At 26.6% G+C, this 14,939-nt stretch overlaps 1 protein-coding gene and 1 pseudogene across 2 annotated transcripts in view; both read right to left on the bottom strand.

Moving 5' to 3' along the window:
* LOC145947032 (proto-oncogene tyrosine-protein kinase ROS-like) overlaps window positions 1–14,939 on the bottom strand; it is a 65,277-nt pseudogene that overhangs the window by 9,803 nt on the left and 40,535 nt on the right. The gene's annotated exons all lie outside the window — the stretch shown is intronic.
* On the bottom strand, window positions 3,794–12,682 carry LOC145947043 (proto-oncogene tyrosine-protein kinase ROS-like). The gene is made up of 9 exons (XM_083056817.1): window positions 12,346–12,682; window positions 10,674–10,824; window positions 10,015–10,096; window positions 9,229–9,888; window positions 7,564–8,996; window positions 7,295–7,396; window positions 6,951–7,144; window positions 5,672–6,142; window positions 3,794–4,235 (listed from the first exon to the last, which is right to left on the bottom strand). The coding sequence occupies exons 1-9, from the start codon at window positions 12,451–12,453 to the stop codon at window positions 3,897–3,899; spliced, it is 3,540 nt and encodes a 1,179-aa protein (XP_082912943.1). The 5' UTR covers window positions 12,454–12,682; the 3' UTR covers window positions 3,794–3,896.

Genomic DNA, 14,939 nt, shown 5'->3' with positions numbered 1-14,939 from the left:
ATGTTAGAAACATTAAAAATATTATGTGCTTTACTAAAAGTATTGATGCTACTTTAACAATTTTATAGAAAATGAAGACTCATTAATATTAAAAATCTTTATTTTTAAATATAAAAGTTTCAAAAACATATTTGGGCTACGTTTTAATATACGTATACGGCCACATTTATAATTATAAAAGCATAATTTTATACTACATAACATCTATTTATAAATGTGGCAATTTTAAATGTAATATTAACAAACTTTATACATACATCTTTTTTTTGTATCAAGTTTTTTGCTTATGCAGTTTTTATTTAAGTAAATTTTTTTAACGTCTTTTTTGTACAGTTTTACAATTATACAAATTAACATTTGTAAAAACATTTAATTTTCTTTAATAACAATATCTTATACTTGACTAAAGTTTAGATCCGAACACAGCGGAGCTGCAATATACCTTGGATCCTTCGAGAATGTACGTGACAGCTTATTATATAACATCCTAATTTAATTTTCGTTTATATGCAAATAGAATTAACATTTAATTAAATAATTTATCTTAATTTTTATTAATATTATAGTACTTTTAGTTATATATTATACGTACATGTGTCACGCTATAATAAGATAAATTGGAATCGTTTTTCAAAGAGTCGTTTGAATCTTCTCTGAGGTAACACATAATCATTTTCTAATAAAGCATTGACTAGCCCTTACATAATTAAAAAGCACTCGTTATTTTCGCGCCATGTATATTGAATTAATAAGACAAAAATTAAAACATTAATATCCAATAAATTAAATCTTTATATATATCTTTATATAAATCTTTATATATATTCGGTAATTTGTTTAAAGCTAATCTACGAATCGCAAGTTATTATCTTTCACTCTTACATATTTCCTTTTGTAACAGATCACGATGCACATGATCAAGTTATAAAACTTCTAATAAATATATTATAGTTTATTACGTTCTTTTTTTTAAATAATACTATGAAATAACAATGTGCAATTCACGTATAATACAGACATCTATTCTCAAATAGATGTGCAAAAACTCGTTTCTTCTTCATATGCACATGTACAAATAATTAATTAACTGTGTTGACTAGATAATATTTATTGCATGCAATTTGATGTCTTCTATATCGCTTCTCACACGTAAACCTCGGAGAACATTAGACGCAATTTTTTCAAATTTATTACAGTTATTTCTCATATCAAAATATGAAGAAATCTGTCATTGTTTATAGCTTAAAATTGATTTTTTCATTTCTTTTTAAATTTTTTTTATTTTGCGCAAATACACGAATTTACATATGTTTAAATTGTTTCTAATTTTTTAAGATAATAAATCTATCTAATATCTATATAGATTAAACGTAGTTAAAACGCGATATTAAAATTTAAACCTAATATGTATTTATTTTTTGTGATGTTCAAAATTGTTATATATAAGAATAAAAAATTGTAACATTAATGAGTCCGTTTACTCAATGTTACATTGATAAACACATACATATATATATGACACTTTGATTTATTTATTCATGAATATTCTGTAATTTTTTATACATATTTTTTCTCTGTAAATATCTATTTATATTTATAAATTTTTGTATAAATCTTACAGAGAAAAAGGCAAATTATTTTTTATTTAATACAATATTAAAAAATCAAAATTTTAGAGTTAAAATAAATTGTAACAAAACAATTACTAAGTACCGAAGTAAAAGATCAATACAATGAATCTTCGAATTGGCTCAATCAATCTGAATCAATAAATCAATAAATATGCGCAACAGCTATCACTCGCTATATGTGCGAATTTATATACTATTTATCACTTAATGTATATGTATACTTTAATATACACACATATTAGGTACATATTTTCTCTCACGGGATACAAAGTTTATGATATCGTGCTCTTCAAAATTTGTTTGCGTTAAAAATATAACAATAGAAAAAGAAATTTAACAAGATATTTACACACAGGCACACACACGTGCGCGCACGCACACAGAAAGTTATAAAATTTCTATGACTAGGAAGAAAATAATAATAAAAACATTTATTGTTGAAATATAAACATTGTTAAAACTGTGAGTGATAATAAACGCATTTATAAATAAAGAATTATTTTATTATTTTTCAGTATTAGTAAACGAAATATATGGTAAAGTTTAAAATTTTTCTTATGCAAATGTGTTAATAGTAATATAGAACATTATACATATATTATATAATTATAAAGTATTGTAAGCGAATTATTGACTTTAAAAATTAACATCTCATTTTTTATTAAAGATAATGCAAACCATTACATGTAATATTTATTTTGAAATATTTTCAAGCGATCCAACGAGATAGATCACACTTACAAGCTATACAATGTATATCAATAGAACATTTTAAATCAACTTCTAGATCAAGGATTACTACATGTCACCAAACAACGAATCTGTGTCCAAGATTATTCTGAAAACGTGACTGTAAATAATGAAATCGGAAAGAATTTATCGGTAAGAAAGTTTATTAAGTATTTAATACACTATACATTAATTCATCTTCATGTTTCTAGTTGTGTATTATAAATTTAAAATAAAAATTATAGAATATCGAGAATGGATATTAAAAAAACAAAAAATTTTATAGTAATTTTATCTATCTTCATATGTCATTTCCAAAAGTATCGAAAATAATCACCAATTTGAACTGATACTTCTTGATAGATAAAACTTGATCTCTTTTCATATTTTAATGTCAAATGGTGAAACGAATTATGCTAAAACTATCCCGAGTAAAAATTTAGATTTACGCTACTTTAACACTTTTATATAGAAAATAAAAATTAAATTAATATTAAAAATCATTATTTTTAAATATAAAAATTTCAAAAATATATACATATATTATATTATGGTTACGTTTTAATATATGTATACGGCCATATTTATTATTATAAAAGCATAATTTTATACTACATAACATCTATTTTTACATGTGGTAATTTTAAATGTAATATTAACAAACTTTATACATCTTTTTTATATCAGCTTTTAATATCGAGCTTATATAATGTCAAGCTCTTTGATTATGCAATTTAAATTATTTAAGTAAATTTATATAACATCAAATTTTTTGTTTATAGTTTTACAGTTATACATGTAAATTAACATATGTAAAAATATTTAATTTTTTATAATAAAGAAATCTTTTACTCGAGTGAAACTTACAACCATATACAGTAGAGTACTTTTTCTGGAAACTGAACAGAACAGTAATATATCCTAAATTCTACGAGAAGTACGTGATTATTCGTTAGTACTTTTAGTTAAACATGCAATGCCATAATGCAATAAATTAGAACCATTTTTCAAAAAGTCATTTATATCCTCTCTGAGATAACACCTATTGTAGGTCACTGGCGAATTTACGAAGCAAGGCAACAATTCTCCCACTTTCTAATAAAACATTGACTAGCCTTTACATAATTAAAGAGCACTCGTAATTTTTGCGCTATGATACTGAATAAATACAATAATTAAAATATTAATGTCCAATATTAGATGTTTTTTGTATATCATTCGATAAATTCTTTAAAGCTAATCAACGAATCGCAAAATACTATCTCTTTCACTCTTACATATTAAGATTTCCTTTTGAAATAGATCACGATGCATCTGCATTCGATCAAGTTATAAAACATCTAGTAAACATATAGTTTATTACGTTTCTTTGAAAAAAAGATTATAAAATGACAATGACCAATTTACTTACAAACATATATAGAGATGTCTAATACAGACATATTTTCAAATATTTCAAATAAATGTGCAAAAATTCGTTTCTCTTTAATATACACATGTTCAAATAATTAATTAATTGTGCCGGCTAAATAATATTCAAATTGGATGCAATTTTGCGCCTTTTATGTCGCTTCTTAGATCTATAATATTGTTCAGACAAATTTTAAAATTTGGTCTGGCATTCGCTACGCCCCAGCAACGCTGCATCAATAGATATAACAAGGATGGACAGTCGAGAGACATCTGCAACCTGCCTCCCTCGCGTACGTAATTCATCACTTCGAGATTAGATTTTGTAGAGTAAGGTTGCTCACCTAACGATGTAATCTCCCACATTAGTACTCCAAATGACCAAACATCGCTATAAGAAGTAAATATTCCGTCCACTAAAGATTCCTGTGCCATCCAACGAACAGGAAGCAGACCTTCTCCTTCCTAAAATAAAATTTTAACAAAGATAAATCTCCTATTCTAATTATCCATTTTTGCAGTAAGTATTCTTAAGCAAAAAACTAATATTTTGCATTATACATTTGTTCACTAATATTTTGCATTATACATTATATACATATATATTGGAGAAATATATATAAATATATATACATGGTCTTCATTTTTCTTAATTTCTACACTGCAAAAACAAGTGTGTTACTTTTACACATTTTAAGAGTGTTATTCTGTAGACACTTTTTACACGTTTCATCGTGTGTAAAATAAGAACACACGTGTGCTGTATGTATGCATCTATGCGTGTTGTTTTTACACGTTTTACGCGTGTTCGTGTTGAATAATTGCCGCCAAAATTGTAGGGGTGTTATCTGGGGGGGTTCTTATATATATATATATATATATATATATATATATATATACACATAATGCAACATTTTGCGCGTTACTTCTACAGCCGTCGAACACCCCTAAAATTGTTTTACAGCGGGATTTCTAATTTTTTTGATTCATTTTTCGTATGAATTTGTGGATCGTGTGATTTTTAATGTCGGTTCCAAGTATCTTATGGTCAATAAGACCCATTACATTAACGTACGCCAATGGATACGCTGTGTCCCAAATATAATATGTAGCCAGCAACCCCATGACGGTTTTGGCAACCGTAGGATTAATTTATTTATATGTTTATATTAAATTTTTATTTCTTTTATACGAATTTAAACACAAAATACAAACTTTTAATACTGATCTGATCAATTATTAATGATTTTATAAATTATAATATTTTGTTATACATATATTTGCATAGAGTTGTGTTTACATATATATATTTTAGTTAGGTAGCATGTTATATAGATAGGTCTATATATTAGTTAGCTTATATATTATACATTTTTATTACATGGTTATAATAGTCACCCATTACAGAGTTAGTCATTATATATTTTCTTTAGTTCTTTGTATTTTTTTTCAATTAATTTTTTTTACACACTTATAAATGTGTTTCTTTTTCCCGTGTTAGTTTCGCTCGTGCGTTATTATCAACGTGTGTTGTACCGTACAATATGTATAACATAGTACTTTCTGTAATATATCAACAAGCTTTAAGTGTGTTTGAATTAACGTGTTGTTAACGAGTTGTAATCGAGAAGTGTGTATAACACCTAACCATATTAAAACTACACATTTACGTGTATTGTAAAACGAATATTCCATTCAAAGTGTGTAGTATCAACACAGCAGCCGTTCAGTACACGTGAGCAAAGTGTGTTATGTCTTATTTCTACACACGTTGAACACACATCGAACACGCCCATTTTTTGCAGTGTATTTGACTTAAAAATATAATATAATCATATAAAGACGCAACAATAGAAAAATACTTTCAAAAAGTTACATCTTTTTTAATTAATTATATCTACCTTGCGATAATAGTCATCCCTGCAAATATCTCTAGCAAGTCCAAAATCACCGATTTTGACGATACGATTCTCACGATCTCTCGCAGACACTAAACAATTTCGGCACGCGAGATCTCTATGCACAAAGCGCAGCTTTTCTAAATAGCAACAGCCGCGCGCAACATCTTCGCACATAGCGAGCAAATCATGAAGACGCAGAGCGTGTAAATCAGAAGGTTGTAATATTTGACACTCTCTCAAATATGTTTGCAGATCAGTTTCCATTAATTCCAACACGAGTAATGGAGAATCCCCGTCTAAGCAGATAGCTAGTAATCTTAACACATGTTCGTGTCTAAAGTGACTCATAAGCTTAGCCTCTTGCAAGAAATTCTTTTTTTCTTCCACGGAAGCACCCTTTCTTAACATTTTTATGGCAACGAATGTCTCTGATCCCGGTTCTTCTAAATCCTTGACATTCCCTTGATACACCTGCAAATTATTGAAAATTAATGTAACTTTTATTAAATAAGAAAAGATAATTTAATTTTATATAACATTATACATATATATTTTAATTTATTTTAAATAATTCAACTAAAAAATATTAAGTGCACATGTATGTCTCATAAAAATTAATGTATTACTAATTCTTTTAAAAAGTTGATTTATATATCCGAAAAAATTGTATTCTCATCTTAAGTATATGCCTCTTATCTTTATAATATCTTCCACTAAAATAGGCGCCTAAAGGATCCTCTTAATTTAGGAGGAAAATTCTCTAAAGAAATATTCTTAACATGCAAGAATATATACTTAATGAGATGTTTTTCTATCCGTGTATTATTAAAATTATTAATCGATATAACAAAAAACAGACTTACAAATGGACATTTGTTACTTATTACATGTATATTTAAATGTTACACATATAATTAAATATTTTTTATGTATTTGACATAGTTAAATACATATTTTTGCTTATTATGTTATTATTTTTAATATTAATTGTAAACTTATAAATTTAAATAATATTTTATTAATTTTTATCTTAAATTTATTATTAATTTATTATATTTATTTAATGCGGCGCTGAAATTGCAAAAAAAATAAGAATATATTCTCAATTTAATATAAAAGATGGAAATATTCTTATTCATTAAGAATATTTATTAAGAGGACTTATTAACGCATTTCAAGAAAACAATTTTTTTGGTGTATAATTTACTAAGAAATGTGTATTTTTCATTTCTACATCTAAATATTAATGACTTAAAATATGACGTTACGAAAATTTTACCATTCCGAATGCGCCCCTTCCAAGGTGTTTTGTTAGTGTGATTTGCTCACGTTTGATTTTAGTCAGCATAAATTTATTTGGATTAAATTGCAACGCAGGACTGTATAGCGCATTGAGCTGAACGTTACCGATAGGTACCTCATGTAGAATCCTAGTCAAAGCCTGCTCGTTATCTTCTTTGCGTTGTCGGTATACTATTATAAGTTATGATATATTTAAATAATATTATGCATTGCAAATTTAAAATTTTGCTCTTTTAACAAGTTAACTTTTCTTTAGAAAATCTCTATACTTACTACATTAATCATAATTTGTAATTTAAAAAATGTGTATCAAATACTTACAACAATAAATAAAGTAGCAGATGCAGATTACAATAACGATAGCAACAAGGCTTAACATCAATGTTAGATTATATTGCGTAGATCGAATTATCGAATCATCACCTTTGTTACATAAAAATATAGTTTTAATTTTCTTGTCTTATTTGAATATTTCTACTTATAATTTTATCATTAAAAATATTTAATTCTTAAAATTCTGTAATACATTTATATGCATATCAAATAAACAGATCATATTAAAATATCTACATATTATCATATTTGCTTACCAAGTGTTTGAAAAATAAATCTTTCATCAGATGGCCATGTAAAGTTCTCGTACTCAGGATATGTCAGTATCAAACGAAACTTGTATAAAGTTGCCGGTAGCAAGTTTTCTATATAATACGTTACTGTCTTATTATTCGTCTCAAAATTATCTGCGATTTGCCACTTTTGAATCGCATCCTTTTTGTATTCCAGTATGTAATGTATCGTCAGATTAACGCTAGGAATCCACGAAATATTCATATTGTTTATGCTAACTTCGCTCAAAGTTATATTGTTCGGTTCCGAGTACGTGTACACGGTTGTGCTCAAACTGTCATTATAGAGATTGGTGTAGTTGGCTGGATACACACGTACATATACTAAGTATTTCTGTTCTGGCAACAACGATTGGATTATTGTAAAAAATTTGTTGTTTACTTTATTATTAATAAATGGCTTTTCTATCGGTTGCGTACTATTCACCGAGTTAATTGTTTCCCAATATACTCTATAAGTTACTGTCGCACAATTCAGTTTCGTGGGTAGCATCCAATAAACTGCCGCTATAGTCGGCGTCAGAACTTGAACGTTCACATTTTCTGGTGCATTGAGTTTGCTTTCGTTAGTTCTTAGTATGACTTCCGATCGGAATTGCAGGTCCATCGATAATTGATCAGAGTAAAAATTGCTCACAGCTAGCTTCAGCTTGTATTTTGTAAACGGTGTTAAATTCTGAATATCATAATATTGCTCGTATGTCTGTATATAGAATTCATCCAACTTGTTATGAAGATTATTATTCAAACAGCTTACGTAGATGATATATTTAATAGTAGGTATGTTGTTTTTGCATTTGTGCTTGCGATTTGGTTTTGTAAAGTTTAAAACAATACTGTGCGCTGTTATTTTTACTATTGTAATATTATAATTCTTTTCATCAGGCATAAGGCATTCCGTCCGAGGATATGGTTGTAAGGAGGATGATTTACCAAACGATATTAGGGGCTTAAAGTAATCCGTGCTGTTTATTATTTGCACGTGTTTAGATGCGTTTTCTTCACTGTCGACAAGTGCATACTTCTTTTTTAAAAAATAAATATGAGAAATGTGTTCATTTGCATTAAGTTTAATTATATAAATGTTTGTTTCATCAATTATAAAATATCCCAGAAACTCCGTGCCAATTTCAGCGATTGAAATTGAATTGCATTTATTTATTTTAATGTTCGCCACACATAATCCGTGTTCATCTGGCCAGTATATTATTGGCTCCTCTGTATTTGTGATGTCAAGGTTTAATTGAAAATGCAATCCTAACAATGATAGATTGTATGGACAAAAGGTCATATCGGATTTTAAAAAAGATTGCACATTTCTTCCGTCAAGATCCGATTTCATTATTACATACTGTAAATATGAATTTGCATATAACGATTCGATCCAGTATAAAAATCTGGAAAATATATATATTATTATATATGTGTATTATAAAACATAATTTTAAACGTGAAGTTAAAAAAATTATAAACTTAAGATCTTACAATTTTATGATAATTAATAATTTTATGATTCTTTATATTTATTACAAAATTATAGTGAATTACTGCAAAATTTGAAAATAATATAGATTCTTAACTGAAAGACACATTAGTGTTAATTTCTTTAGTGAATAAAAGTTAGCATACCCTATAGATGGCTGTATAGTTAAATAAGGAAGAATGTTCTCGCTGCTCAAGATCTTATCATATTTGACTATGCCATTTTGCCACATTGTTAAGTCCAGCTTTATAATGGATTTCGCTGACAATGAGATGTCATATTCCATCCAATATAGATTTCTTCCTATCCAATCGATGCAGAGATTGCTTATATATTCTTTGAAACTAGTTATTTTTGTAATATTATTTTTATTTATATCCCCTATCATTAACTCATACTTATTACTAATCGACTGGATCCAATAAATTTTATGTTCTGCTACAGAATAAGCGACACCTATTATATATTTCACTTTGCTATTAAGGGTAAGGAGATTGACGTAGGTTCTTGAATCCATATCCCATATTGCAATAGCCTTATTCACTGTAATCAATAATTGAGGTATCGGATTTTCGTGCGTCGTAGATACGTTCATTAAATCTGTATAAGGACCAGCACCAGCTTTAGTATGCGCTCGTACTCGAAAATAGTACGTTGTATTAGGTTTTAGATTATACTCTGTGCACTCCATTGTAGTTAAAATAGTTTTGTCGTCAAAGATTTGAATCTTTTTTAGGTTCTCGATGAACCAACATTGCACTGTATATCCTTGTATTGCTTTGTTTGCTAATTCAAGTTGGTTCCATCTGTAAGACAAATTTTAGCCTTTTCATATTTAATAATTTTTTATCAGAATTAATATTTTTATTGTATATGTCTATGTTAAATTTTAGAGAAAAAAAGGATATAGACTGAAAACTTAGATTCATCACCTGAATGTCACAGAAATGTTGAATTTTTCATTTAGAAATCCATTGAACTCTACAAATGCTCTTGGCTCGCTCGGCATTATTCCTAGAGATTTTAAGATGGTACATATTTATATGTATGTTGAAGTTGATTTTCTCGGTAAATTAAAATAAAAAATAATAATTTTACGTGCAATAAAAATAAAGAAAATAGAGAAAACTAAACATATATTACAAAATTAACATAGCAAGTTTTTAAAATAATGAAATAACATAAAACACTTGTGTATTTGTGTGTGTATGTGTTTCAAGACTTGTGTTAGAAAAGTAATTGCTAAGTTATAATCAAAAAAACCTCCAATAAAGTGCTAAACCTTTTTCTAAAATTTCCTATTGATTCATAAATCAAAGGTACATTATTTGCGACTGATTTAAAACAAACAAGAATAATAATGAAATTGATGGTGTTATCTAAATTTTGCTTTATTTTACATAGAGTGTATACATTTTCTCTCTTTTCGACAGAATGAATTTTATATTATCCTTGTTATTAGAATATTAGGAAATGGTTTGATAATTTTTTTAATTAAATTTTTACTCTTTTTTGAACTTACATTATACTTACAACTTGTAAATTTTTTGTTAATTTTTTATTAACGTTCTATATATTTATTGCATCTTACCAAAAGATTCTGGGTTCATGGACATATTTGCAAATGTAGCTTCATGGAGTTCATCGACTTTATTTTTTATAGTTACGCTATCAGAAAAATTCTGATCCGGCTGGAGATTTTGTAAAATGAGATGATTGTTGTTTTCGGTCTCTGAAATATCCTTAATAAAATATAACATATAACAAAAATTAGTAATGCAGCTAAGTCAGTAATTCCACGGTATTTTTAATGATAAATAAAATAGTATATATAGACATATATATGAACAAGTTTACCATAAATAATAACATATATGTCGAAATAACTAAAAGGAGCATAAAATTTTTTGTTTTGTAATAATATTTGCTAGATATTATTATTTATAATTCCATTCCTCATTTATAATGTGTTAAATATTATGTAATTTCATTTCTATAATATTTATTCTTATTATTCAACATAGTTTCTTGCGAAATATCAAACATGATTCTTATATTAAAAAAAAGAAAACTCACGCAGAATAGGCAGAATAAGAATTATTTAATAAGAATTCATAATTGTTTCTTTTTTAATAAATAATATATGAAAATGTTACTCGCTTCGATTCCTGAAGCGATTTTGCTGATAATTATAGCTAATGATTTAGTTTTTTTGCGATTGTTAGTTAACTTTTTAAAATAAGCGTGTTTACTTTTTAATAATCCGTCCGTTATTATTAAAATTTTAATAATAATGTTTGTATTTCAAGAATCAAAATGTTTAAAATATTCTCTTTTATATGTGTTTGTGTGTGATTATAGAAATTATATAAATTTTTGTACTTAAAATCTTGTCGAAATTCTTTTTGATTATGGTTTTATCTTTTAACCCAAACAAATTCTGGAAAACCTGATACCAAAAAGTTTCGATTGACTTTACCACGATATATAAGAATATATATGGCTATATAAATGGATATACTATGAATATTATATACATACATCAATAAATTTAAACACGGGTAGCTGGTTATTGCTGTTACGTAAATTGTCCATTTAACTATTGGCCCTATAATGTTAACTGATACAATTTGAATTTTATTATACCAATATAGTCGACATTTCTTTATATGTATATAGGACAAATGCAACTATCCTTGATACATCAAAATGACGCTGACACTTTGAATTAATTTAGTTAAATAAGAATTAATTTACAAGTCTTATTATATCATTAAATAATTATAATTATTTAATAAAGTAAATTAGTTTTTATTACAAATTGATGAAAAATCACATGAAACTCAATTCAAGTGTCATATATATATATATATATATATATGTTTATGTGTGTGTGTATGTATGAATGTATGTATCAAAATAGTGAAAAATTAACAGAACATCTCATTAATATTAATAATTATTATTCTTAAAAATAGAAATAGAAACACAAACATAATACAGTCAAATTTTAATATTTCGTCTTAATTAAGTTTAACTTTGTACTATATTATACATCCATTTAAAAACAAAATAAAATTGTCAAGCTTTATTCATCCTTTCTCATTGCATTATATTTTTTAGTATTTTGTATAGTTTTATTTTATTATACAATTTGTAATATTATATTATATTACACTTGAGTTTGAGTTACTCAAATAAACTGCACAATTACTTGTAATAACATTTAATTGTTTTTTAATGAAGCAAAAAAAATTTCTTACTTGCGTAAAAAGATTGTCCAGGACGGTATGATTCTTTGTAACAATCGCGGTAGCTGCTTTCACCAGCATTAAACTTTTCAATAAAACGCATAATCTCATCTTAAACATAATAATCACTTCCTTCGGTGAATGTTGGCGCTCAATTTTTAGTCACCAGGAATGTTTTCCTTTTTATTCTATGGATAATTCAGATTTGATCTAATCGATTCGATACTTTATTATGAATCGATGAATTCTTTAGAATCTAGTTTGCGAATCGCGTTACTGTCTTCCAATATTACATTTTAATATATCTTTTTATAATCAATCACAATATATATATCTTAGATCATTTGAAGGAATTTTTAGTAAATAGTAATTTTTATAATTTTTCGTTGGGAACCAATAACAATACGAAGCAACACATATTCACTTGATTGTATCAAAGATATTAATAAATCTTTTTTCTAATTTCTTTTAATATTTCGTAAAAAGATAATCAATAAAAAGATAATTGAACAATTTATAAGCAATCCAAAAATTATAGAATTTTAGATTTTCTATCACTTTCACCGCTATTCAAGCATAAAAATATTATCCACATTGAGATATTTGTCATTTCTTGTTTCACTAAAAATATAAAAAATTATGATTACTTTTTCTATGCATATTGTATACTGTATACTATGCATGTTTTTAGAATCCACTATTTGTGCATATTGATGTGTGATGTTTATATGACAGTATATTATTTGAATCAAATAACGCGCATCATTGTCTTTTCTCGTGGCAATCGCAATCGTAACTGACTCAGCAGACTAGACCGATCTGATCATGCTTTATTTGCTGTCCTCTGTTTATGATTCATTTCTATCTGCTTGATCGATGATACTTGATTGTTTCTTCCAACAGTTTTCACGAATAATTATATTGTATATATATATATATACATATATATGTGTGTGTGTATTGTATATCCTATATGAAACGCATTTTTAAAGTAAGATCCGGTTTGAAATAAGAAAAGATCTTGACATATAAATTTAATTCATTATAATCAAAAATTTCTAGCTTACTTTATTGCAATAAATTTTGTGTTCTGCTATCGAACAAGCGAATTCAAACATCGTATTAATATAATGATTAAAGAGATTAACGTAGGTTCTTAAATGCAGATCCCATTTGAATACTTTTATGCAATACAATCAATAATTAAGGTACTGGATTTTCGTGCGTCGTTGATACGTTCATTAAATCCGTATAAACATCTTAAGTAGCTGATTTCTGTCAAAAAATATTAATAAAGCGGTGATTTGTTAGTTAAATTTTGAAATAATAATATATTAAAAATATTAAGATAATAATATGTTGTAAAATAATAATATATATTCTTTTTCATTCGATCGCTTTTCTACTTGAAAATTTTAAAAAATTGCGAAATTTAATTACGCTTATATTATTGTTTTTGATACAATCGAATATACTACACTCGTTACATTGTACATTGGGTTTAATCGAAGAAAATGTACTATATAGTTTTAATTATATAAATCATTATAATCGATCTTGAAAAAGTTTTATCAAGTAAGAGAAAACTCAAAATTTATCAAGATACATGGAGGGGGGAACATCAATTCGATTAGTGTTATTTAAATCATTGTGAAGATTACATAGAACATTGCACTGCAAAAACAAGTGTGTTACTTTTACACATTTTAAGCGTGTTATTCTGTAGACACTTTTTACACGTTTCATCGTGTGTAAAATAAGAACACACGTGTGTTGAATGTATGCATTTATGCGTGTTGTTTTTACACGTTTTACGCGTATTCGTTGCATTATGTGTATACGATGTACATGATGCAACATTTTGCACGTTACTTCTACGGCCGTCGAACACCCCTAAAATTGTTTTACAGCGGGATTTCTAATTTTTTTGATTCATTTTTCGTATGGATTTTCCGTAGGATTAATTTATTTATATGTTTATATTAAATTTTTATTTCTTTTATACGAATTTAAACACAAAATACAAACTTTTAATACTGATCTGATCAATTATTAATGATTTTATAAATTATAATATTTTGTTATACATATATTTGTATAGAGTTGTGTTTACATATATATATTTTAGTTAGGTAGCATGTTATATAGATAGGTCTATATATTAGTTAGCTTATATATTATACATTTTTATTACATGGTTAGTCACCCATTACAGAGTTAGTCATTATATATTTTCTTTAGTTCTTTGTATTTTTTTTCAATTAATTTTTTTACACACTTATAAATGTGTTTCTTTTTTCCGTGTTAGTTTCGCTCGTGCGTTATTATCAACGTGTGTTGTACCGTACGATATGTGTAACATAGTACTTTCTGTATTATATCAACACGCTTTAAGTGTGTTTGAATTAACGTGTTGTTAACGAGTTGTAATCGAGAACACTGCAAAAAATGGCCGTGTTCGATGTGTGTTCAACGTGTGTAGAAATAAGACATAACACACTTTGCTCACGTGTACTGAACGGCTGTTGTGTTGATACTACACACTTTGAATAGAATAATACGTGTACAATACACGTAAATGTGTAGTTTTAATATGGTTAGGTGTT

Source organism: Prenolepis imparis, unplaced genomic scaffold, assembly GCF_030444845.1.
Source record: "Prenolepis imparis isolate NDT839.2.m4 unplaced genomic scaffold, iyPreImpa1.0 SCAF_38, whole genome shotgun sequence".
NCBI classification, from domain to species: Eukaryota; Metazoa; Arthropoda; class Insecta; order Hymenoptera; family Formicidae; genus Prenolepis; species Prenolepis imparis.
This window is presented reverse-complemented; position numbering and strand designations above follow the sequence as displayed.

What these genes read in the sequence shown, in the direction of transcription:
- LOC145947043 (XM_083056817.1), bottom strand. Translation starts at nt 12,453, where the DNA reads ATGTTTAAGATGAGATTATGCGTTTTATTGAAAAGTTTAATGCTGGTG. An exon ending in AACATTTCTGTGACATTCAG is followed by an intron (nt 9,889 to 10,014) that starts GTGATGAATCTA and finishes TTTGTCTTACAG; the next exon opens with ATGGAACCAACTTGAATTAG. An exon ending in CTGCTACTTTATTTATTGTT is followed by an intron (nt 7,145 to 7,294) that starts GTAAGTATTTGA and finishes AACTTATAATAG; the next exon opens with TATACCGACAACGCAAAGAA.